The 23,037-nt window shown below is 42.0% G+C and overlaps 2 protein-coding genes across 13 annotated transcripts in view; one reads left to right on the forward strand and one right to left on the reverse strand.

Moving 5' to 3' along the window:
• Positions 1 to 1,078: 1,078 nt before the first annotated feature.
• On the forward strand, positions 1,079 to 9,024 carry LOC107998092 (uncharacterized). Its single transcript, XM_017057114.3, has 4 exons — positions 1,079 to 5,622; positions 5,690 to 5,964; positions 6,283 to 6,413; positions 6,676 to 9,024. The coding sequence occupies exons 1-4, from the start codon at positions 5,394 to 5,396 to the stop codon at positions 6,824 to 6,826; spliced, it is 786 nt and encodes a 261-aa protein (XP_016912603.2). The 5' UTR covers positions 1,079 to 5,393; the 3' UTR covers positions 6,827 to 9,024.
• LOC107998190 (protein gustavus) overlaps positions 7,250 to 23,037 on the reverse strand; it is a 215,902-nt gene continuing 200,114 nt past the window's right edge. For all 12 annotated transcript variants that reach the window (XM_062072602.1, XM_028666847.2, XM_062072610.1 and 9 more), the window contains 5 exons: positions 17,191 to 17,627; positions 14,381 to 14,610; positions 13,902 to 14,232; positions 13,654 to 13,812; positions 7,250 to 13,568 (listed from right to left, as the gene is read on the reverse strand). In XM_062072602.1, coding sequence (XP_061928586.1) covers positions 13,429 to 13,568; positions 13,654 to 13,812; positions 13,902 to 14,232; positions 14,381 to 14,610; positions 17,191 to 17,627 — 1,297 coding nt within the window. In that variant the 3' untranslated portion in view covers positions 7,250 to 13,428. The remainder of the gene's footprint in view (positions 13,569 to 13,653; positions 13,813 to 13,901; positions 14,233 to 14,380; positions 14,611 to 17,190; positions 17,628 to 23,037) is intronic.

Here is a 23,037-nt window from a genome sequence, read left to right on the forward strand (position 1 = left end):
GACAAGGAAGAAACATTGTTTTCGATTTTTCGAAATTATTTAAATATTTTTATATTCGATTGATTTTTAAAATTGTATCGATTTATTTATTTTTTTTTAAACAATTGCTTTATTATAACATTTTTGATTTTAATTATACGAGCAGATACACGTCCTTTCGAAGTGAAATTCGAATCCGTTTAAAAGTTAATCCTCGTCTAAAATTGAAATTTACAGACGATGATTTTCAAATAAAATCATCATCGACAGGGATTAAGGATGGATTAAAAATTATTCGTTCGATTCGTTCTTGCCTGTCCATCTTTCCTCCGTTTTAACCAACGTTCAAGAACAATGAAGAAATGATTAAAGTTCCATTTAAAGTGCATGCAAAAAGAAAAGGATCCCGATATTATAATAGGAATATTCAAACAGGTTGAAAACGAGGAATTCACGAGGATAGAGGGTTGCTCGAGGCACGGCCGTAAGAAATAGGAAAACTCTCGGCAAGATCTGGAGGAGAAGGTAAACAGGTCGGTGTGGAAATGGAATCAGCGAGATCTCTCGGCTTTAAAGGATTTCCCTGGCTGCCTGACCCGAATGGATCCGCTGAGGCTTCCGCGTCGGATTTCTGGATACATGTATTCTATTAATACCGACAAGTCGATATGTTTGTCGTTCTCGACGTGAGAAAAAAAAACGCATCTCTTGTTTTGTCGGCACGTGGCGATCGGATTTTCAATCTAAGTTCGAACGGTTTTAAGAATCTCGCGGAAACACGTGTCCGCTTTGTCTGCACTTAAATTTCAACATAAGCAATTACGAGGAAGCCAAACTGATTTTACTCTGATCTTTACTGAGTGGAGAAAATAAATCGATATATTTAATCTATTCGAAGAGGCGAATTAATTTCTTTTCAACGATAAATAATAAATTTTATCGACGTTTATTATCTCTGTATAAAAAATATATCGGAAAGTTTTTAGGTTATGCGTATATTATTCGTGGAAAGCGAAAAAAGCAATATCAATTTCTATTTCGAATAGAAAAGAAAAAAAAGATCAATATTGAATATTTATATTTTTCAAAGGGAATCAATTTGACCTGAAATTGTAATTGTAAACGCGTTTGTAAAATGCGTTTTGTGTAATAACTTTAACCCCATCTTTTCCACGATTCCACGATAATGAACCTAATATTATGTAAATTGCGCCATGTAACCATCCGCATTAATCCAACTTTCATTCCCTTCCCTGCACCTCGAATCATCCGTTTGAATTATTCAAACGCACGCGCTCCACCTAATTGAATTTTCCCCAAGTTACGTCACACTGACGACGAAAAGAATCATGGTCGCCAGGAGGTCGTGCACGCCAGCTCCTCCTCTTCTCCGATTCGTCAACAAAATATTAGTGGTCGGTAATCACTCGCTGGAGGAAACGAAACTCCTGGGCTGGTCGCGTGCCAGCAAGTAGTAAAACCCGTCGCGGGTCAGACACGATACGAAGAACTCTCCAATTAATTAAGCGGCGTACAAATCGACCGTTTCGTTAAACGGAGAGAGAAAAGAAGAAGAAGAAGAAAAAGAAGAAGAAGGAAAGGAAAATATCGGTATTTCTTGCGGTGCTTTTGCAACAAGCGAAAGGGGATCACGGTGAAAACAGAACAAACACGAATTATCCATTAATTCGGTTGCGGCCTTAAAGTCTGGAGGAGGTGGCTCGCGCCAAAAACTTCACGACGATTCAACAAAAAAAGTAAAAGGAAAAAAAGAGTAAAGCGTTGGGGGTTGCCTCGGCGATATTTGCCGAGCGTAAAATTGCTTTTGGCCGTGGATCGCGAAAAGAAAAATGAATTTTAAAGCCCGGCTTTATGGCCGTTTCTATTGTTCCACCGATTCCTTGGAGAAAATCAATTTCTCTTTGTTACAGCGGAAACATCGGGCTAATCGTAATTGCGATATTTTCGATCAGTGGCTTTTTCTTGTACATATCTTTGCGATTATCGTGTTTGTAGAAAAAAGAGAGAGAGAAAAAAATGTCAACCATCCATCCACGAGAAAAATAATTACAGACTATGATATTCGAATCCGAATTCATTCGTAATAACGCTTTATAAAATTATTGAAAGCCATTGAATTTATTTCCGGTCTTATAAATGTATATATATATATATTTTTCAGCATAGAATTTTCCATAAATCTCTAATCTCGGCCGCTTTCTTCAGGAAACTCTATAAGCGAAGAACTCGATAAGAAGCTTTTCTTGCATAAATAACTTGAAATGGGTCACGAAATACCTTATAATTAATCCCAAACAAAAGTGAGAAGAAAGTACACAGAGAAATATTAATAAAAAAAAAAAAAAGAGAGAGAGAGAAAAAATTCTCTAACACGGGTCGAAGAAAGAGGGGAGGAGGGATGGGGAGCGGCGTCTAGCCGCCTGTAGTCGGCCGTTTCGCATAAAAGGGCCGCTAACGAAGCTCTGATTGCAGGTCGGGGCGATTTCGATTGGACCGTGATAAAAAGTCGGCTCGAGCAATACGTCCGAGCTTGGGGCGGCCGTTGTAAAAGCGTACTAAAAATATAATGCCTGCTCGCGCCGCGTTGGCGTGAAAACCGCGGCTCGTTCACGCGGCGTGTCTATCGATGTGACCCCGATACCAGCCTCTGGAGAGGGAGAGGGAGAGAGAGAAAAAAAACAACCCCCGCTTTTATCGCGAGCGATAAACTGGCAACGCCCGGCGGAGAGCATCATCTCGATGTTCTCCACGTTGTCGCCAGAACGTCTGCTTCTTCTGTATATTTGAAGACGAGATGTGCGTTTCAACCTTCGAGAGGTGACTCCTAGAAATTTGAAGATTCAAAGAAGGACACGTTATCAATAAATCCAGCTTTTTCTTTCTTTTTCTAAGGATCTTATAAGGAAATGTCGCCCAACTCGCGCGTTTCGCGAAGTTTTTGAAAGATCAGCGAGATCATTTCCCTCAAAATACTTGCTCCTTTGTAACACTATGAGATATTTTTCCTTTATAAAATTTTATAAAGTTCATAAAACAAAGTGCGAAGGATTAATAAAATTATCATAAAAAAAACACGGGATTAGCTTTGGAAGACAAATTTTTTTATTTCGTAGGGCAATTACCGTTGCTTACTGTTTCGTTGGAAGGTGTTTTGCTTCGTCCTGTAACATTTTTTCGAAATGCGTTTTATCTTGGCTCGTTCTATTAAAAAAAAAAAAATGCAACGCATAGTGGTTATTTATAAACCATAGGTACATAGACGTTCTATTTTCCCGTGCTGCTTTCAAAGAAGCCCGGTCCCAAGGATATCGTACGCTCCGCTACCTAAGGAAAACGTGTCACATGGGGTTGAAAGTGCAGCTCGAGAATTATTGGCGGTTATATACATGGAAAAGAGATATATATCGGTGGCCAGCTACCTGGGACTCGGAGTTTAGGAGGAGAGGATGACGCGTGCCGTCGAAAGAGGAAGGGGAGGAGGAGGAGAAGGAGGAGAAGGAGGAGGAACAATTAATAAATAGTTGAGGAGGGAAGTTGGAAGTGGGTGAGTGGAAATTTTCTCCGTGGAAACTGGAGGAATATGGGGCAAAGATCGTCCCCGTTATTTGTTGCGAAAATTTTCCTCTTGTCAGATCTCCGAGAACGTGATATTTTTTTAGAAGAGCCCTGAACGTTCGCTAATCTGCGAATTTTAAAGCTGCTTTAACATAAACTTTTTTTTCATTTCTAAATGAAAAAAGTATTTCTAAATTAAGAAAGGCTAAAATTATCTATCCACGACGGAATAAGAAATTCTCTCTCTCTCTCTCTCTCTCGTTCTTGATTTATAATAGAAAACTCTAATAACAAAAGAATATCAGGAAAGAGGTAATAAACTCAGAATTATGATGTAATAGGATTTAAAGATAGGATAACTGACCGTTCATCGAGGGAATAATAACCTATCTCAAGAAATAATATCTCTTGAAATTGTCTTCCGTTGGTAAGATAAAATTTTCTTCTCTCGTTTAAAAAAAGAAAAAGAAAAAAGATTGAACGAAAAAGTATATTCAAAAAAAGAGAGGATCAAAAACTTAGAATTATGTTACAAGCGGATGATATTAAAGGGAGAATAAGTGGATCTTTAAGCAAATCCACGAAGGAAGTCTTTATGAAACAGCTGACTCGTTGTAAAACTACCAGTCAGCAGAGTCCAGACATAGCGAAGAATATCATCCCCTTTAGAAGGGCTCCAGACAGACGAACCCTCCAGGCAACAGCCCTCTGTCCCCTCTCCCTCACCGACGACCGTCCCATCGCCATAGCAACCCCTTGGATCCAGCAACCAGCCTAACCAACCGATTTGCCCACCCTTTCAGTCCTGTTCGTTGTTCGAACATTTACATCAAACACGCCGTTTCTTTTTTTTCTCCCTCCTCTCTCTCTCTTTTTTTACGCACTCAAAATCAGGCAATCCTTTGTCTCCCCGTTGCGTGATACAATCCCGTGCGCACGGGGAGGGGGTGGAGTGCCTTTGCATCGGCGATTTCAATTTACCTTCCATTTTTGCGATTGGGTTGGATGTTACGGATCGTTGCGTTCCACGTTGTAATTGCAAAGTTTCCGTTTCGAAGGAACCGCTCGGATCAATCGCGAAGAAAGTTTAGACACTGCTCGTTGTGTTGCCTCGTATCAGAAGCAATCGCATCGATTCTGTGAATCCGTTGTTATCGCGAAAAACGCTAAAGCACTTCCGTTTTCTTTTCAACGGCCAAAGCTTTAGATTCTATCTCTATACTGATTACAAATTCGTGCAAATAGGTAACTTAACTATTTGTTACTGCCAATTTTTTTTTTAGACAGACACGAATCTCCAATTTTCAACTTGATATTAAATTTCTATTTCAAAAAATTTTAACTTTATCGATTTTACCATTTCATAGTAATACTTCGTTGCTTGTTATTTCTATTTCTTTTTATCAGTTTGCGGAGGAAAGTTGTCGGATAGGATGCTTATTTCGAAGACGCACTTAACCCGAGCATAAAATCACATGGCCAGGATAAAAGATTCCCTCCCTATTCAAGGACCGATTACGATAGAAATCGTAGCTTCGGGAATGAGGCATGCCGTTTTCACAACGTGAACTCGCGTTTTAGATTCAGCGAGCCGAATGATGATCGCAATCTTCGAAATTGCCGCCACTTTTTTTCGCCGTATCCATCGCCTACGTCACGGATCCGTTCTTTTCTTCGACCTTCTTAAAACGACCGACCACCATCGACATATCGCCAGTCGAGTATCGTGATTCGTAACAAAAACTAGGACAATAAACCAGGACGAGAACGAATTTTTAAAGAACAATTTATCGTAAAAAAAGACAAAAAGGGAAATCTTGATCCAAGTGAGAAGAGAGATGTTCACCTTCTTCGCAAGGGGCACGAGAGTTTTTCCATTGTTATTAAGCGCGTTTGCAGCTTCAATCCTCGCTCAGGATGCAAAAACTACGGTGTTTCCGCTGGCCGGAAATGGCTCCGTTCTCGAATCATCGGTCAGAGTGGAAACTGCGCTTCAACAGGATATGACGCGTTCTTCCGAGCTTATCGCGCATCCCACCACCGCACCTGTCAATAATTTTCTCCTCGGTAACGTTACGCGCGATTGTGTCCAAGCGTAGATAGAAAAGTTAGACAATGTAAACGCGGTTTTCAGCGGCGCAAAGGCCCTACATTCATCTGAGGAGCGATAACGTGCCGGCTTACGTGTACGATCATCCGCATTTTGGATATCCGGTGGCCCACTCGATCGATTATCCGGTTGGCCCATCCTCCAAGCAGCTTATGATAGTCAGTTTCATAGGTTTGTTGTTGCTGTTCGCTGTTATTCAGAACACGATCGTGAACGTGAAACGAAGAGAGCTTCTGACGGACGTGCTGTCGGCGAGGAGGAAGAGAGAGCTCTACGCTTCGTACAACTTTGATTCCGTGGTAAGTATTTTTCGCCCACCCCGTGTATTTGCCTTTCTTGACTAAAACCTAAAATTTATCGCATTCATTACGATATTTTTTTAAAATGCTTAAATTTTTAAACCGAGCTAGAAAGCTCCACCTGCTTCGTAGAATGTAAATTATCTTCCTTAATAAGGACGATCGTTCGTTACGTTCATTCGTTGCAGATGAAATTTCTAAAAAGCTTAAATTCCGTCATATTTTTTCAGCACGTTAAACAGCTAATTATTCTATATATTTCTTCATACAGCTTGAAAGTTTTAAGGGTAATTACAGTTCTTCTCTTTCGGCTCGTAGACACCGGAACAGGAAGACGTGCTCGACGAGGATGGCAGGGTGAGGTGCATACAGAGGACCGTTTGCCTGGAGAATCGAAAGCTCTTGAAGGCGTTCGGCGCAACCGGCAAGATACTGGCCAAGTATTTAACGTGAGTTCCAACCTCCCCTCACCCCTCAGGGCTGGTTATTGCTTCGAGGCCAGTTTCCAGCCGAGACAATGGCACAGAAATTTAATATTCCAAGTGTCGTCACGGCGGAAGACACGGATATCTGGAGCGAGATAACTCGCGAAGCCATCGCCATAAGGATATTAAATTGTGTGCTCCCTCACGCGTGCTTCGAAAATGGAGAGGCACGTGCAGTTTTCGCACGAGGAAAGGAGAAGCTTAGCTCGTACGCGTCTGCTTTCAGACGAGGCGTGGAGAAATCTCTCAAGCCCTCATCCGGATGGTTCCGTTTGGTTCGGGACGCGGGCGAGGCTGGGATGCGTGGCGAGGACTGTGAGGTGCTTTACAGGGGTTGCGACGAGCAGCAAGTCCCTTCCAAGGATACGTCGCGATAGAATTGAAACTTAAGACGATGATAACACGTTTAAATTTGGAAATAAATTCGCTCGATCGTGCGTTTTATTCATTTATCCAGATGTGGAATATTTTTTTTATGTTCTTCTTTTGGTTAGAGAAGAATTGATTTCGAAGAAGAAAAATTACGAATTATCGGATCGGTGGGAGAAATGAAAAAATCTAGGATTCGACGAATGATTCGAATAATCTAGTTTCTTTTCTTCAAAATGTTTTATATATCTTTTCGATAATGAAGATAGTTTTCGTAAAAAAAAAAAAAATTGACAACGAACGCGATATTTAGATTATTCTTTTTGGAACAAATCTAATAATAGATGTATCGGCTGATTTTTTATTTAAAAAAAAAAGAGGGGCAAGGAGGAAAGATTGGATCGATCGATCGGACGAATAAAAAAGCGGGCGGTATTAATGACTTTTAATTTTAATTACAATATGCTGTGTTGTGTTTTTTTTTTTTTGTTCTTTATCTGCTACAAACATCGACATCTAGCCTGAACTATTTTAGATAGCAGTCCGCTCTCTATACACGCTCCATTTATACTCACTCCCTCTCTCTTTCTCTCCAATCTCGTTCTCTCTCGTCGTCAGAATTATAAAAAAATATCAAATCACGAACAGAATGGAGACAAACCGCCGCACCTACTGCATCACCCTTTTATGTTTGCTACTTTTGTCCTCTTGTTTCACATCAATATATATCTCGTTCTTTTCTTCGTTCGTTCGTTATTTCTCTTCCTCTCTTTCTGTTTACCACCTCCCTTCGATCTATCTATCTTACCACGATCCTCCTTGTATCCAGCCTCGCGTCACAACTAATTATACAAGTAACGCTATACCATTATTATCGTTTATATAACATTAAGGCATTACATATTTATAAATTCTTCGTGTTCACTCGCCACTATACAGCAATACCACGTTAAACTCGTAAACTTATGCTTAAATAGACGTGAGATCGCTCGTTGCAATAGTCCAGGCTTCAAAGGAAAAAAAAAAAAACACAAGAGAAAAAGAACATTGTGTGTGAAACAGGCTCGCAAACCGGGCCGGAAGTGGTCTCGATACACGCTGTCCTTTCCAAACTTAAAAAAATAATCCACTTCCTCGGAATATTTTCGTATTTCGTCTTCTCTGTATCTTTTTTTTTTTCTTTTTTCTTCGAATAATCTACTACTAGTTTATCTTGACGACGAAGAAATTTCTATTAAATTTTATCCATCTTGATCGCGTTGAATTCATTTTTCTCTTTTTTTTTTGCCGCGCAAACAAACAAAAAGAATTGGGAAAGAACGAATACTCGGTTCGAAGACCATCCGGTGCCAGATGCAATGCTCGCTCGCATTCTTTGTTCCGGCTTTTCCTTCTTTCATCCATTCTCACACAACCCTTTTGTTTGCCCGCTTCTTTCACATTGAACGCACATCCGCACGCGCACATCGTACACACATGTATACACGCATACATACACACACAATATCTCTTTTCTCTTTCTCTCGCTCTTTCTCTCGATTATCACTTTGCACGCACGCAGCTTAAAAGTCCAGCTAATTATCGTATCGACAATAAATTAGACACATTTGTCGAGGCAACGTAGTTTTGCACAGGCAGGCGGCAGACAGTTCACAAAAAATATCTCGAAACACTCATATTTTTTTTCATTTTTGTTTTCGCAACTCTATTTCCTTTTCTTGGTTTTCGAACACGCTTTATTCGGCGGCAAAAGTTGACAATTCGAAAAATCGCCGCTCTCTTCCGGTGATCGCAAGCCAAGATATTCCCCTGCGACTTTTTGTTTCTGTTGGACGATCGATCTGGCGATCGATCGATCGAGGTATCGGCTTTTTTCTTCTTTTTTTTTTTCTCTCTCTTTATGTAATGAAAATTACTTAAACTAACCTTCTTGTCCGTTCCTGATTCGCATATCTAAATTCGATAAAATAACTAACAACGGAAGTAGTAGACGTGAATCAAACGGATAAAGTTTTTAAAATATGATTAAAAAATATAAAACAGTTGACTCGATTGTGTCATCGGATCGATCGATCCTCGTGTGGATAAAACAATATCGACAAATGTGTTCCGAATATAAAACAAATATAACGTTATTATCAAAATCGAAAGCAGAAATGTGTTCAACCCGAAAGAAGGTATCGTTCAACATGTACAAACAATAGAACTAAAAAAAAAGAAAAAAAATCATGCAGACTTCAACGGAAAATTATTGTATCTGCCTTCGAAAAAAAAAAAAGAGAAAAAAAAGGAACAAGATAATTTAAATTAAAAACTGACAGAAAATCAAATTAAAAAAAAAAAAAAAAAAAAAAAAAAAAAAAAGAAACAAAAAAAATCAAACAAAATCATGAACGTAAAGTTGGAAGACACGTAAAATATGCTATATATGTGTATATATAGAAAAAAAAGGAGAAAACGCGTTGGAACGAATACGCGGCGGTATAAAAACACGTTTCTTTACTTTTTACTTGCTTTATTCGCAGTAATCCATCATCTTTCGTCCAATCGTTAATGCGATTTAAATAATGGCAAATCTTCATGGGTGCGTTTCGGAAGCGTCGTCGCTTGGATGCGAAAAAAAAGTAAGAAAAAGAAAAAAAAAAAAATCAAAAAAAAATAGGAAAAAAAAGAACGACGAGCCACGAAGAGAACATGCCCAATCTTTCTTTCTCAATCCAACACTGTCGATCGATCGATCGCGTTTAATTAGATCGTTTCTCCTATCGTACAAAAAGTGAATCCACAATTATGCCGACTAACACGATATAATTGATTAATCAATTAAACTATATCGAGCCGATACAATAATAATAATATTAATATTAATCATTAATTAATAATATATACAACATTCTAAACGCTATACCTTTTTCTTGTTCTGTCTCATATGCTTGGAACGTGACACGCGTACGAAAAAAAAACGAAAAAGAAAAAAAAATCAATCGTTTGTTTTTTTTTTTTATAGAAAATAATATAGGTACAACACGACGGTAGCAAGATGGAGGAGAGTGTGATTCGCGGAAAAAAGATAATGTCTTCTCGACGCGCGCGCGCGTGTATGTGTGTGAATCTCACTTCCTTTTTCCTCTTTCTCTCTCACACTGCACTATCGTCGGTGATATTTCTCTCATTCTCTTTCTTTCTCTTGTTTTTCGAAACGCGCGTCCAGAAACGAGTGTCCAACACTCGCATTTTTTAAATCTTTCCTATATACGTGTTTTTTTTTTTTTTTATATACCTTATACAATTTCTTTTTCTTTTACTCGCTATTTATGTGCTCTGTTTACTTCCACTTGGTTTCACGCATACAAGATAATACACGCGACGTCCGCGTCGCGCTCGAGAGAGAACCGTTCTCTACTTTATATTATTATTATTTTAATTTTATTTTCTTCTTTCTTTCTTTCTTTCTTTCTTTTTTTTTTTTTTTTTCTTACAAACGAGGCAGAAGTTTCGACGAACGGCGTATAACCACGACGAAGACGTCGAGTCACTATGATCGCGGTAAATTCATTTTTTTCACCGCTACGCGATACAACACGCGACACACACGTTGCCCGAAATATACATGGCTATAAGTTTCGAACATTCGCGACGAGCGTTGATGCGCGAAGGAAGCACGTTGCAGCGCGCATTATCGCTCGACCAACTAACACGTGCGAAGAAGAACTTTTTCGTTTCGCTCGTTCGTACAATCTCACTCTTTTCCTTTTTATTTCCATCCGTTTAGATCCTCCTCCATCCTTTCTTCCTTTTCTTCTTTTTCCTTTGCCACGAATCTTTAATTTGTTCCTTTCCTCTTCTCGCGTTCTCCCTTGGCCGAAGCTTCCGAGGCCTCGACCGAGAGGAGAATCGAGCAAAGACAGTGAAGGTGAACATTGCTCTAACAGCGAGTTTGGGTGTGCGTATTGAGGACCGCAAGATCACGAAGCAATGGCTGCCGATTGCGAGATCGTGCGTGTCTTTGAGAACGGCTTTTAAATCGATAGAAATAAATGAAATGAATGGTAAAAGAAACGTGGCCACGATATAAAACATATATATATATATAACAAAAAAAAAAGGAAAAAAAAAAGGAAAAAAAGAAAAGGACAGTTTTCTTTTCCGTTTCATAAAAAAATGCAACCGTATGTCTGGCCAGACAAACTGGAAGACGTGTTTTTTTTTGTGAAAGACGAGCTTTGCAAGAAAACTCGCTTTTTTTTTTAGAGAGAGAATGAACAACGATGCGTGGTATCAAGTAAAACATTTTACTTTCGTCTCTCGAAAGTTGAAAAAAAAAAAAAAAAAAAAAAAAAAAAGAACCAAAGAAAGAAAACTTTCGTCTCTCTCGTGACTAAATGGAAAATAAAAATGGAGAGCTGTTTTCATTGACAATTTTGCCTCTGCGTTATTTGTATGCGATAGAATTCTATATACTTTTTCTTTTTCTCGCATTCGGTTCGTCCTTACGGTCTTGGATACAATGACTACCCACAATACATTCATTGTCGTACCGATAGATATTATTATAATTATACCCTATGTACAAATCGACATTGCCGATAAACGGCACATTATCATTAAACTTAAGCGACAAACGTAAGATTAAAGAGTTACTAGGGACCAGTCATAATTTGTCATGCTAATAGTATAGGTAGCAACACGCCCGATATAATTGTTTTATCTATCATCATTATCCCATTCATCACAATCTTCATCATCATCGTGACCATATTTCTAGATCGTCGCCATGATTTCTCTTTCTTCAGCGTTATAATACAGTCGTTAACATTCTCGCGCACCGATGTCTCAGGCAGCTCTTTTTCTCCCCTCGAGACAGTTTTAATTCGTGTTTGGAATCTGATCAACCGTTTGCTCGCTCTAAATGTTTACAACTAATCTTCATCGTTTTCTTCTTGTTTTTTTTTCTTCTTTTTATTATTTCATCAACTTAATCGAGGTAATTATATTTTTGTCTCTCGTCCACTTTTCTCGAGTTTTATTCAAATACGATAATCGTGTACGCCATAAATTTCGTGGTTCATACCTTAGCGTTTCGCTAAAATATATCGTTTAGAGACAATTTCTAGCTGCGATACGTATGCTTTTCTCGGGACTTTTTCTAACTAAACGATAAACAAAATAAAACAAAATACGAAAAATCAGAGGCGTGTTACTTGTTAAATCATATATATATATTTATATATGTATATATATATATATATATATATGTATTTATATATTTATATATGTATATCTTAAAGTTCTCTTTCGTTCCCTTTCGTGTCCATCCACGAATCATACATACCACTATATTTCATTAGACCTAGCATGCTTAGAAAATACTTGAAAAATGAGTCTATTGGAAGGTGGCTGTTCGATCGGCTGGCTTTTTTCACTGTACACACATTTTTCTTTTTTTGACAGTTCGTATGAACAATAATTGTTTCCGCGTCGTGCGGTTAAGAAATCTTTTCGAAGTTTCGTCGATATTTCCTCTTCATTTAAATCGTGAAGAAATTTATTTCTCCTCGTTTCTTATTCGCGCAATGTGGCTGGACTAGAACGAGCCCGCTACCCATTGTTGATTAATAAACGAAACGTTATCAGCCTTCAAACTCGACTAAGTGTAACGTTTTACTGGCCAACTATATGAAGAGCTGTTTTCCTTCTTGCGATCACTTCTTGTCGATCTCTCTTCTCTATCCGAGCCACGTGTGTGTATTCCCGTCCATATAATCTGGTCCTCTATTTCTTAGCTTGTATCTTCTTTGTCACACGCAGAACGTTCTAATAACGCGATAACTAAAAAAATTACTAAAAAAAAAAGAAAAAAAAAAGGAAAAAAAAAAAAAACGAAATAAGAGAAAAAAAAGATAAAAAGATAATAGCGCCGAGCGATGTGCACGAAATGCTTATCGAAATGCATCGTGCGCCATTTTTTTTCTATTAATTATCATTATTAACAATTGATAAAGACTTCGTCACGATTTTAATCGCATACGTTAACACAAGACAACAATATCACCTAAATAATTCGCTAGTCCCGATACGATTCGCGTATGTGTCCCGTATGTTCGTGCCTTTTTAAAAATCTTTCCTTTCCTTCACATTAGCGTGCACATCTTGATTTTATTCGGGAACGACAATGACGATAACGATCAGGTTAACAACGACAATGACAACGAGAATGATGAACATATGAGAACGACGACGAAAATCATGCCAGCGATGATAGAGATGATGAAGACGATGACGATGTCGTCGACGACGAAGACGATGTCGTCGACGACGACGACGACGAAGACGACGACGACGACGAAGACGACGACGACGACGACGACGACGACGATGACGACGATGACGACAACGTACGTGACCACGAAGATCGTGTTCGTCTTGACTTATCTTGACATGGATAGAAACACCATGGTTCGTACAAGCGGCTTATGGGCTGGTGTGCTCGGTGGCATGCGACGGGGTAGCGGGCGTTCCCCTGTGCGTCGTGGTGGCAACGATTCAATAGCGCAGTGGTGTTCACAGTCGTAATCGTGGTTGTAATATTTACGGAGCTAGCACTCGGTAGTTACCTCCTGTCACGATACAGGAGATAAGTTTTCACCGCTAACGGCAGGCTCAACGCGTTCACTTTCTCTTCTATCTTATCTTTGCCGATTCGTTTCCGGATCACTCTTCGACAGAGGTCCATCAAAGGCAAAGGTTCGGCTAAAACAAAATACGAACACCGTTACTACAGTTCTGATCGGTATATCGTATAGTCATGTACAGTTGGATTCTAGAGACTACTTACGGTCAAGACCACCGATATATTTCATCGTGATCTCACAGTGTCCCCAAACAGCGGATACAATGGGGTGAAGTTTCTTGCCTTTCAGGCCTTTAAACGCGACGCCAAGGTACTGGCCATCAACGACAAATGCTAACGTGCCTTCGTCCATATCCAAGACCACTGGGAAAACGATAAAGATATTTTTCATAAGTACGTATAAAACATTGGGACACGGTATTACATTTTTTAATAACGAGGAGGATAATTACCCAGGAATTTGTCAGGAACAATGAACGTTTCATCGGATTTAAGAAGAGCCGGATAAGTTATACCGGTATTGTTCTTCGAATCATGAAGCAGTTTGTTCCTACCGAGATCCCAACCCCAGCTTTGCTCATTGTTGCCCACCAAACTTTGATAGCCCACACTGTGAAGAGGTGCTTCTGCCGTCGCAACGCCCACTACGGCGTGCGTTCCTCTTTGCCTCGTGCTCCAGAACAGCTCCCAGACATGCATTCCTTTCGTGTACCCTACCCTCCCTCTTATGCAATCTGTGCTTTGAGCCACGGGATGCCGATGAAATGTTAACTTGTCGTCATCCTGAAACGAACGAACAGACCGTTAAAATCGATTAATTTTTCCAAGCTTTAATGGCGCTTCATCTACGATCAATAATACTTTGGAATGTTTGCATCGGATATTTCTTTTTTTCTTCTTTCCAATTCGCCAAAAATTAAGGATTACGTACCTTGACAAATATATTGAGACTACGATCGTTAGCGTTCCAGCTATGATGAATTTGTGTTTCCCGCGAGGCGGGTGGCATGTCGAGCAGGACATCGAGCCGTGGCGGCCTCGCAAAATGTTGCGCCAGCTCTCTTGGTACCACTGGTTTGTAAGCTACGACGCCGCCACCGCCGACGCCAACTCCACCGACAGCTCCTGCTGTAGCCTCGCGTGTCACGCTTTTAACCCCTCCTGCGGACAAAAAATCCGTCGATCACCAACTATCCTCTCTCCTTATCTGAAATAACATTACTATCTTCAATAACGTTTCTAATAAATAAGTAAAAGATTTTATTCTCGAATTCTTCTATGAAAAATTTGAGTTTCTGTCGCGAATCAGAGAGAGAGAGAGAATCTTAAAAGATTATTATCCCATCATCCCTATCCTACACACAATGACACACGAGCCAAATATTATCTTTCCTTTTCATTTCTCTTCTCTCCACCCGGAGATTTCTCACTTTCGAGTTCTGTTTCCCAGAACGCCTACCTTTACGGACAACTGACACGCTGCTCGCTGGTTGAACGCGTGAATATATCGCGCGAAAAATGAAAGCGTGGACGAAATTTCATCCGCCAGGAATTTCCACCGGCGCTCGTTATAAATAATTCAGATCGCGATCCGTGGGATTCTCTCGGATGCGGTTCATCCACCAGGGGAGGAGAGATATACCTGGATACCGGGTAGATTTGTCGAGGAGGAGAGAAAGAGAGAGAGAGAGGGGGGGAGAAAAAAAAAGAGAATGGAAGAAAAATAACGAAAGATCCCCTTCCCCCTCTCTCTGGTCCGGCGGGCGCAGCAGGCCTTCGTTCAAGGTTTTCGAAAGTTCGCCATCTCGTTCTCCCTTGATTCGGGTCTCGAGAGACCGATATCCTTGGATGCCGGTTTATTTGCTCTGGCAGCTGTTCCCCTAGCGCGAGCGCCGTTCGAGGGTCCTGGAACGAGGGTTCTGGAAAGGAGAGCTGGAGGATTTCAAAGGGTCTACTACTATCTCGTTCCCTCCAACAACCGAAAAACCGAGGGGTACTAATAGAAAGGCCGTTTCACGGACCTGTATCCGGTCCAAGTCGACCTTTCGACTCCACTTCCCTCCTCCTCCTCTTCTTCGAGCGTTCGTTCTCGCGTTTGTCTTCTTCTTTTTATTCCCTTTTCTTTCCTTTTTCTTCTTTTTTCTCTTCACGCCGTTATCCCTCCAGACATCGAGACACCCTGGACCTGGCTACCGCCGCGTTTTTTCTCCCCTCTCGACTCGGCAACCCTCGTGTCGCCACGGGGCCGCTGCTCTCGCTCTGCGCGTATAACACACTTGCCTCGTAAATTTCACGGGTGCAGCTGAGCTGCGAATTGGCTGCGGTCGAGGGCGACAAATTTCTCGAAAAGACAAGGGGGAGGCAGAGTGGGGAGGGAGGGAGAGAGGGGAGGATCGCTGCAGGATCGTGGCATCGAATGAATCTGCGGAAGCGGGCAAATGGCCAGTGTAAATCATGACGGGAGGGACGCGCACGATGGGAAGTTACGATCGATGGGAATTGATTCACGACGTGATTCTGAAAAGGTGGTTTCCTTTTTATTTATGGAATAATTGCTTTTTTTCTTTAAATAGCAATCGAGGGACGTAATTGGCTAATTAGCGAGTGTAATTGTTCCACGTTGCTGCTCGACTCGCTGTTTATATAATAACAGAGGTTGTTGGTAAAGGCTCTCTTAAACGGATAGGAAGGGGAAAAGAAAGGAGATATTTAGATATTTAACGAGAGGAGCGAGATTCGAGTTATCGGTTGGAAGTTAATTTTCAACGAGATAAGTTTAATCGAGTTGGAGGGACTTTTTTTTCTTTCCTTTTCGTCGTTAAAAAATTGACGAAACGAAATCGGTATCGTAAAACTCTCGTTCCAAGTTGATATTTTATACGGTGGTTAATCGGAGGATAGAATCGAGGTCTGAAGGACCTGTTCGAGCTTCTACCTGAAGCAGGTAGGTAAAATCGAGAGCGGTCAGAGGCCTTGACCCTGGACGAAGCTCGGGCACGAGGTGAATCAACCTCTCGAGCGTGTATCGGATCGCGTAACTTGGCCGCGTTAGGATCTACGAATCCGTTAAACCAACGTTATACGTACAATATTTTAATAAAAACATCCTCTATCTTTCTTACGACTAATTTAAAAAATTCAGTTTATACAATGTTAAAATTCTTTGAATACTCGAGAATATATGTATAATAATCCAAATGCTTATTGGAAATGGATATGCTTCGCTAATCGTGCAAATTGCAAGAATCCATTATATCAGAATAATTATTGCATATTTTCTTATTTTCAATGTATCATTCATAAACCGTAATTGCGTATTGCATAATTCGTCCATCAAGCTCGTTTAAGTCGTTTTGTTATAATCGAGGATATAATATTTTTCCTAAGAACTAACCGACCCAATATTTCGCATAATCAAAGTAATCGCGCAAAATTAATTTCTCTTCTAAAAAGAGAAACACCCGTACGTTTCCACTAAAATCGACGATACCCGAAATTCCTTATTATTATTTCTAATCGCCAACGAACATCCTGCCACCTCGTCCTCCTACGATCTCCTATACGTCTCTCAAACCGGTCCACGTTCCCTGGGCCCACCGTAGCAAGCCTCTCTCTCCAACTAAAAACCTCTCGCCCTAAAACATCGTCGAGAGCATCGTCGTACCAAAGGCTCCTACACACTATCATACTCGATCCATTAGGGAATAGCGGGCGTGTGTGCACGTGTGCGGTGCTTCTAACCTGAAATCTTTTGGCCCATGTTTAAGGCCCGATAGGGGGACCGATGGTGATGCCGATGTTGAAGACGGTGTTCGAGGCACTGCTTTCCAAGGGGTAGCTTGTGCCTGAGGTGCCAGGCGACGCCAGTGATGGTGGTGGCGTCCGCCGTGGTGGTCGTGGTGACGTGGTCGTGATTACGATGGTGGTGGTGATGGTGGTGATGGTAGCGGTGGTGGTAACGGCTGATCGTCGGTGGTGTAGCGGGTATCGCACCACCGTCTATTCCTCCGTTCCTACCTCCGCCTCCTCCTCCAACGCCGCCTCCGCCGCCGCCCCTGCCGGGGCTACCGCCCCCGCCGCCCCCGCGGCCGCTGCCTCCGTTACCTAGACCGCCTCCGGTGCCAGTCGCGCCGTTCCCGCGGCCACCGCCCCCGCTCACGCAACGATTCGCTTTGTACCTGCAACGCCACAACACAACCTGGTTAGTTCAATTCTCCTCCTTCGACTGGAGCTAGAAAAAGAAGAGAGAAAAAGAAAAAGGGGGACGCGCTCCAAATCGATTCCTCGCGGGGGATGATGAGTGGCATTTTTTTGCGGGGAGAGAGAGAGAGATAATGTGGATTATCTGTTTTTATTCCGTCATAGATAATAAGTTTATCGATACTTCTTTTTCTCAGCAGAAGATATTATCCGTTTGAATTATCTAGTTGGGATTGTTCCATCGATGACATATTAATCCGCATCGAGTAAAGGAAGAACGACACGTTGCTCGATACGTTGCGGTAAAAATTTGGGGAAAAACTCATGTTCGTTTCTTAGGTTATTGTTGGAAGGAAGCAAGGAAGGTTTGAGAATCAAGATCGTATTCCGTTCGACAGGCCGAATATCGACGAGGCTGGCTCGAACGGTTAAATTCCTATCCGTACCGGTAATATTTATTGCCATCGCGGTCACGTCGAATAATATCTTCATAAATTCGTTGCGTATCGTGTTCACGGTCGTTCGGTTTCTGTACATCGTCGCCACGTTTGATATCACGCATAAATTGCGCCGCGGAAACGGGAGACATCGGTGGCGAAGCGCAGAAAACGTCCCTCCCTCTCCCTTCCACTCCCCTTCCCTCTACCCCGGTTTATACAAGCTTGTACCTTGTCTCGTACGTTTTCCACGGCGCGACACGGGGACAATATCGCGGGGACAAACACGGCCAATCGATTACCACGGGGCTTCCCGAGCTTGCGGATTTTCGTGTCACCGCGGCCTACCGGTTTTTACGCAACCGGCGGAGAGGGAAATTTTAAGCCCGAGGAGGGAGGGAGAAGAAAAAAAGTCACGTTCCTGCCCCCCCCCCCACGATATCGATCGATCGAATTTGCAACTCTTTCCACCTTTCCTACGTCGGTGGCGGACTCGGATATATAATTGCGTTGAAAATATCGTTTCGAGAATGCGCGTATCGCACGTTATCCGAGAAACGAAATAACGCACGCGATAAAAAGCAGTTCCTTGGTCGATAACTCGGGTATTTCGTCGAAATTAATCATCGACGACCGCGATTGCTGGAAAGAAAAGAGCGATAAAAAAATAATCCCCGGTGTGAAAATACTTTTTCGACAGGAATTTCGTGAAATCTACGGAAGACCGTGGTCGCTCGGATAATGACAAGGATTGATTACGCGCGTGTTGTTACAATGACGGGGGGAGGGAACAGCAGGGGAGAGATTGAGAGTCGGTTTTTTCGATGCGATTTTCCGTGGACGTTTTTCCAGATATAATCTTGGAAAAACGCGATGAGGTTGAAAAAAAAAAGGAAAAGAAACGTGAAAGCGAAGATAATACACCGGTAGTAACACCAGTGCGCAAATGGAAAGCTGGATACTCGAAAACTCTTGTGCACACTTCTTGGATTATAAAGTCCATGACGCGTTTGCACGAGATATGAAGTTCCTTATGACGCGTGCGTCCACATTGCCGTTCCCCATTGAACGTTAATCGAGCGTTTTGATTCGTTTTAAGAAGGGGGAATCGATGATTCGAACGGAATTCCGGTTTGGAGGAAATTCGCGGGATTTACGCGAATCGCGAATTCGGATTCGAGATTAAAGGTTAGCTTATCGAGTCATCATCGTCGAGTTAACGATTCGAGTAGAACGACTTAGATTTAGAGAAGGGGCGTGTACAAGCTCACTTCGATTCGACCTCGAATCGACGACATCGGGCATTCTCGAGTTCGAACCTGATCGACCAGTCGCCGTGTATTTCAGCGCAACGATAGCTGGCGTCGTGCCTTTTCTTTCGACAGTTCACCAGTTGCATGCTTCACCGGAAAAGCGATGAGACGTGAGAAACAAGCGACGGAGCTTGTACCGGGGGCTCGATTCAGGGAACTAGGGGAAGACAAAACACGGTTACGGCGAGGTCGTTCCAATTTTTCCGCCGTTCCGTCTCTCTTCCTTTCGTGTCGGGCTCCGTGCGACGCAACAAAGGTACACGCGCCTCGTATTCGAGGCACGCTTCCGGCCAGCCACACCGAATATCCTGGATCCGATTGGATTCCATTCTTCCTGTTCCAGAGATTGTTCGTTATGGAAAGATCTACGAAGAAAAATCCGCTCCAACATTTATCGCTACCAACGATTGAACGATCTCTTGATAATTTTTCAATTTTTTCAAGTCTACGAATTTCTCTTTTGAATCGATTGTGCTTTTGTATTTCGTATTAAAACTTCTTAATAAAACGAGAATAAGAAATTACACTTTCGATCCGTGAACGAAAAATTCTCGTTTCCTAACTTCTAATATAATTCTATGGAAAAATCGTGAAATTTATTAAAAATTGCCCGAGCAGGATATTCAAAATTATTACATCCTTCCTAGTTTTTCGTGTATTCTTCGTCGAATCTTCATCGAACGAAAAACGCCAGCAATAAAATCGCACCAACTAAATGCCTCTGCGATTATGCACTTCCGCATAACGCAGAGAGCTCGAAAGTCAAGTTGCAAAAATAAATAACGTAACGTGAGCGCGTATATTTTTCTTCGATTACGAAACGTTTAGCCGATTAATCATCTTACAGACTAAAGTTCTCCACGGAACGGGACGCAATCACAGAATCCGTTTCGCGTGGAGGAACTTTGCTCTCTCTCTCCCTCTGTCAACGATGACGAGAACGAAACGAACGCGTCTCGTTGTGTCAGTGAACGATTCAGGGGTCTCGAACGTTCAAACGCCCGTTCCCCTTCGTCGCCCATTCCGGTTAATTCCGAACGATATTACGGGTGTCCGGAGAAAGTAAGCGAGTAATCGGGCAGCGTGTAGTAAGCAACGTTGCGTCATCATCGTCCATCGGCCGGTTTAAAGCGTACGCTTCGTCACGCTCGCTCGAAGCGAGCTCTGGGCTACTTTTACCACCGAGCCTCGTGAAAATTAACTGCCCGCGTATCCGCGGAAGTGGAGTCGAGCGGATAAAATCATTATGGAGCGGAATCGATAATTATGGAAACGAGAATTCCAATTCTCTTTCTCCTTTTCCGAATTTTCCGCGTTTTGTAAAGGGCGCGTAATTTAAAATTTCGGCCCGCTCATAAATTTCGAGATTTCTCGAAAATTGGTACGCTCACAGATATACGTATATTCGTAATATATTTCGTATATTATCGATTTCGACTCGATTTCGGCACGTGTGCAGTTCGATAAAGATTCGATTAAACGAATTTACGCGTAAATCATTGCCCCTAGAATTTGGTTAAATCGGAGTTAAAAAGCAAACAAAACCCCGTAAAAATCGTCAAACGGTATGGAAAATCGAATTTTCCGTGCAGGCAAATTTCGATTTCATTCGAATCTTGGCGAGAATCGCGAGAGAGAGAGAGAGAGAGAGAGAGTGGCGTGGATGATTCGCGGGGAATGATTATTTCTTTTTTATTTTTTTTTTTCCAGAACGAGTGCACCGAATGGCATTCGATTTTTAAGAGGGAATACGACGAGAGCATCGGAGAGGCAGACTGGAGGCGGCCGACCGGCGGCGGTATTGATCCGCGGGGGATCACCTTTGCCCCACCTCGACACGGGTCCAACCCCCAAATCCACTACCATCCCTCCCTCCATCCTCGTGCTCCCTCAACCTCTCTAGACCCCTCTAACATCGACGACTACCATCGAGAGGGGTGGAAAGAGAGAGAGGAGGGCGAGCCACCCCTCGGCTGCCGACAAAATAGGCGGACAAAAATATTCGGGGAAAAATCCGGCGAGCGTCGCGCCGATCCCTTCAGTTTTGCGTCTCCATGCTTGAAATGAAACACGTTTCACCTGTTTTCACCGGATTAACGAGTTTGCCTCGAACAAGTGTTCTTTAGAAGTTTTGGAAAACCTGCTGCTTGTAGAAATTGTAAAAAAAAAAAAAATAAAGGAAACAAATAAAGAGAGAAGTACGGGCTAATGTCTCGACAGGGTTTCCAGTGTGTACGTAATCGGAGGATGAGAGCGCCTCGTTCACGCTAGACGGTTGATTAAAACACTTATCCAGTAATATCCAACTTTCAATCACCTTCAGCGGCAATTGATCGATCAAGTGATCATCGAGAGAGATTGATCTCTCTTGAGCGAGAGAAAAGAATAATATTCAAACCGGGAGTAAATTTACACGTAGAAGTTTACTCGTCGATGATTCCTCTCGAGCTTGGATTCTTGGCGAGGATCACGCGACAAGCATTAATTATTTTAGGGGGGTGCAAAGACGTGGGTGTTTTCAGCGAGCTTTCCAAGGATAAACTCATGGTGGAATCGGCGCGGAAACGTATCGGCCAGATCGATCAAACACACGAAAGAGAAGAGGCGCTAACACGGGTGGCCGCGCACGGCACGGCACTGCCAGCCAGCCATCGACGAGAGCCGGTTGCCAACCGGTACTACGTTGAGCGCCGGCCAACAGATGTCAATTGCGCTCAATGATAGCGAAACGACGATGCGTTACGCGTCGTTATTCTCGGCTGTTGTGTCGAGAACCTCCGCGACAATGCGTCCAATCTCTGTATTCGTTCTCGGCAAAATGATGGATAGAAGATCATCTTCCCGCGTAACAAGAATTTTTAACGTATCTCCCGAGAATCGCTCGAATTCTCCAATATAATTGATGGAGATGTGCAGGATAACGGACAAGTGACTCGTGGCTGTAGATTTTAACGTTTTGGAGACGTCGAGGCAATGTTGAAAATCTCAATGTGGCAGTATATGCGATCTTGACGGACGAAAATGAGAGATGAAAGACTTCTTTTTGTTGTAGAATGATGCAGCCAATTTTTACTCGTTTTTTCGTTAGACGATTGATAAATACAACATTCATAGAAGCAAAGGAAGTAGAATCGCGATTGGTTTCAACGGAAACGAGGATTTGTTTGAATCAATTTAATAATGGACTTCTGGGATGCTAATAATTCTCTTAATTGACCTATTTAAAACCTGGCAATTAGTATCAAAATCTAGATTCTTGCTTGCAAATCGTTTGCAACCGATTCTAAATGATTAAAGCGACTTTTTATCGCTCGAAAAAACTGCCGATCGTTCGTATTCATATCGTCGAAATGTAAAATTCCATATGAATACTTTATCTTTTCAACAAAAATTTTTTCACCTTGTACAGCCCATTAAAAATTCTTCGTGTCAGAAATTGGAAGAGAAGAAAGTGGTGGACGCGTTCGAGTCGCGAGGACAAATTATTTGCATGAGAAAGAAGGAGAGAAGAGGATTGGCGAAGGACAGAAAGGAGTAGTATACCAGCAACGGGTGTTTCTCGCGTGGTCGCTACTTAGTGGTCGGCTTAGAAGAACAGCTGACAGGCTAGAAGGCTGGCCAGGGCAAACACCTGTTCA

The sequence above is a fragment of the Apis cerana genome, linkage group LG3 (genome assembly GCF_029169275.1).
Source record: "Apis cerana isolate GH-2021 linkage group LG3, AcerK_1.0, whole genome shotgun sequence".
Classification (NCBI taxonomy): domain Eukaryota; kingdom Metazoa; phylum Arthropoda; class Insecta; order Hymenoptera; family Apidae; genus Apis; species Apis cerana.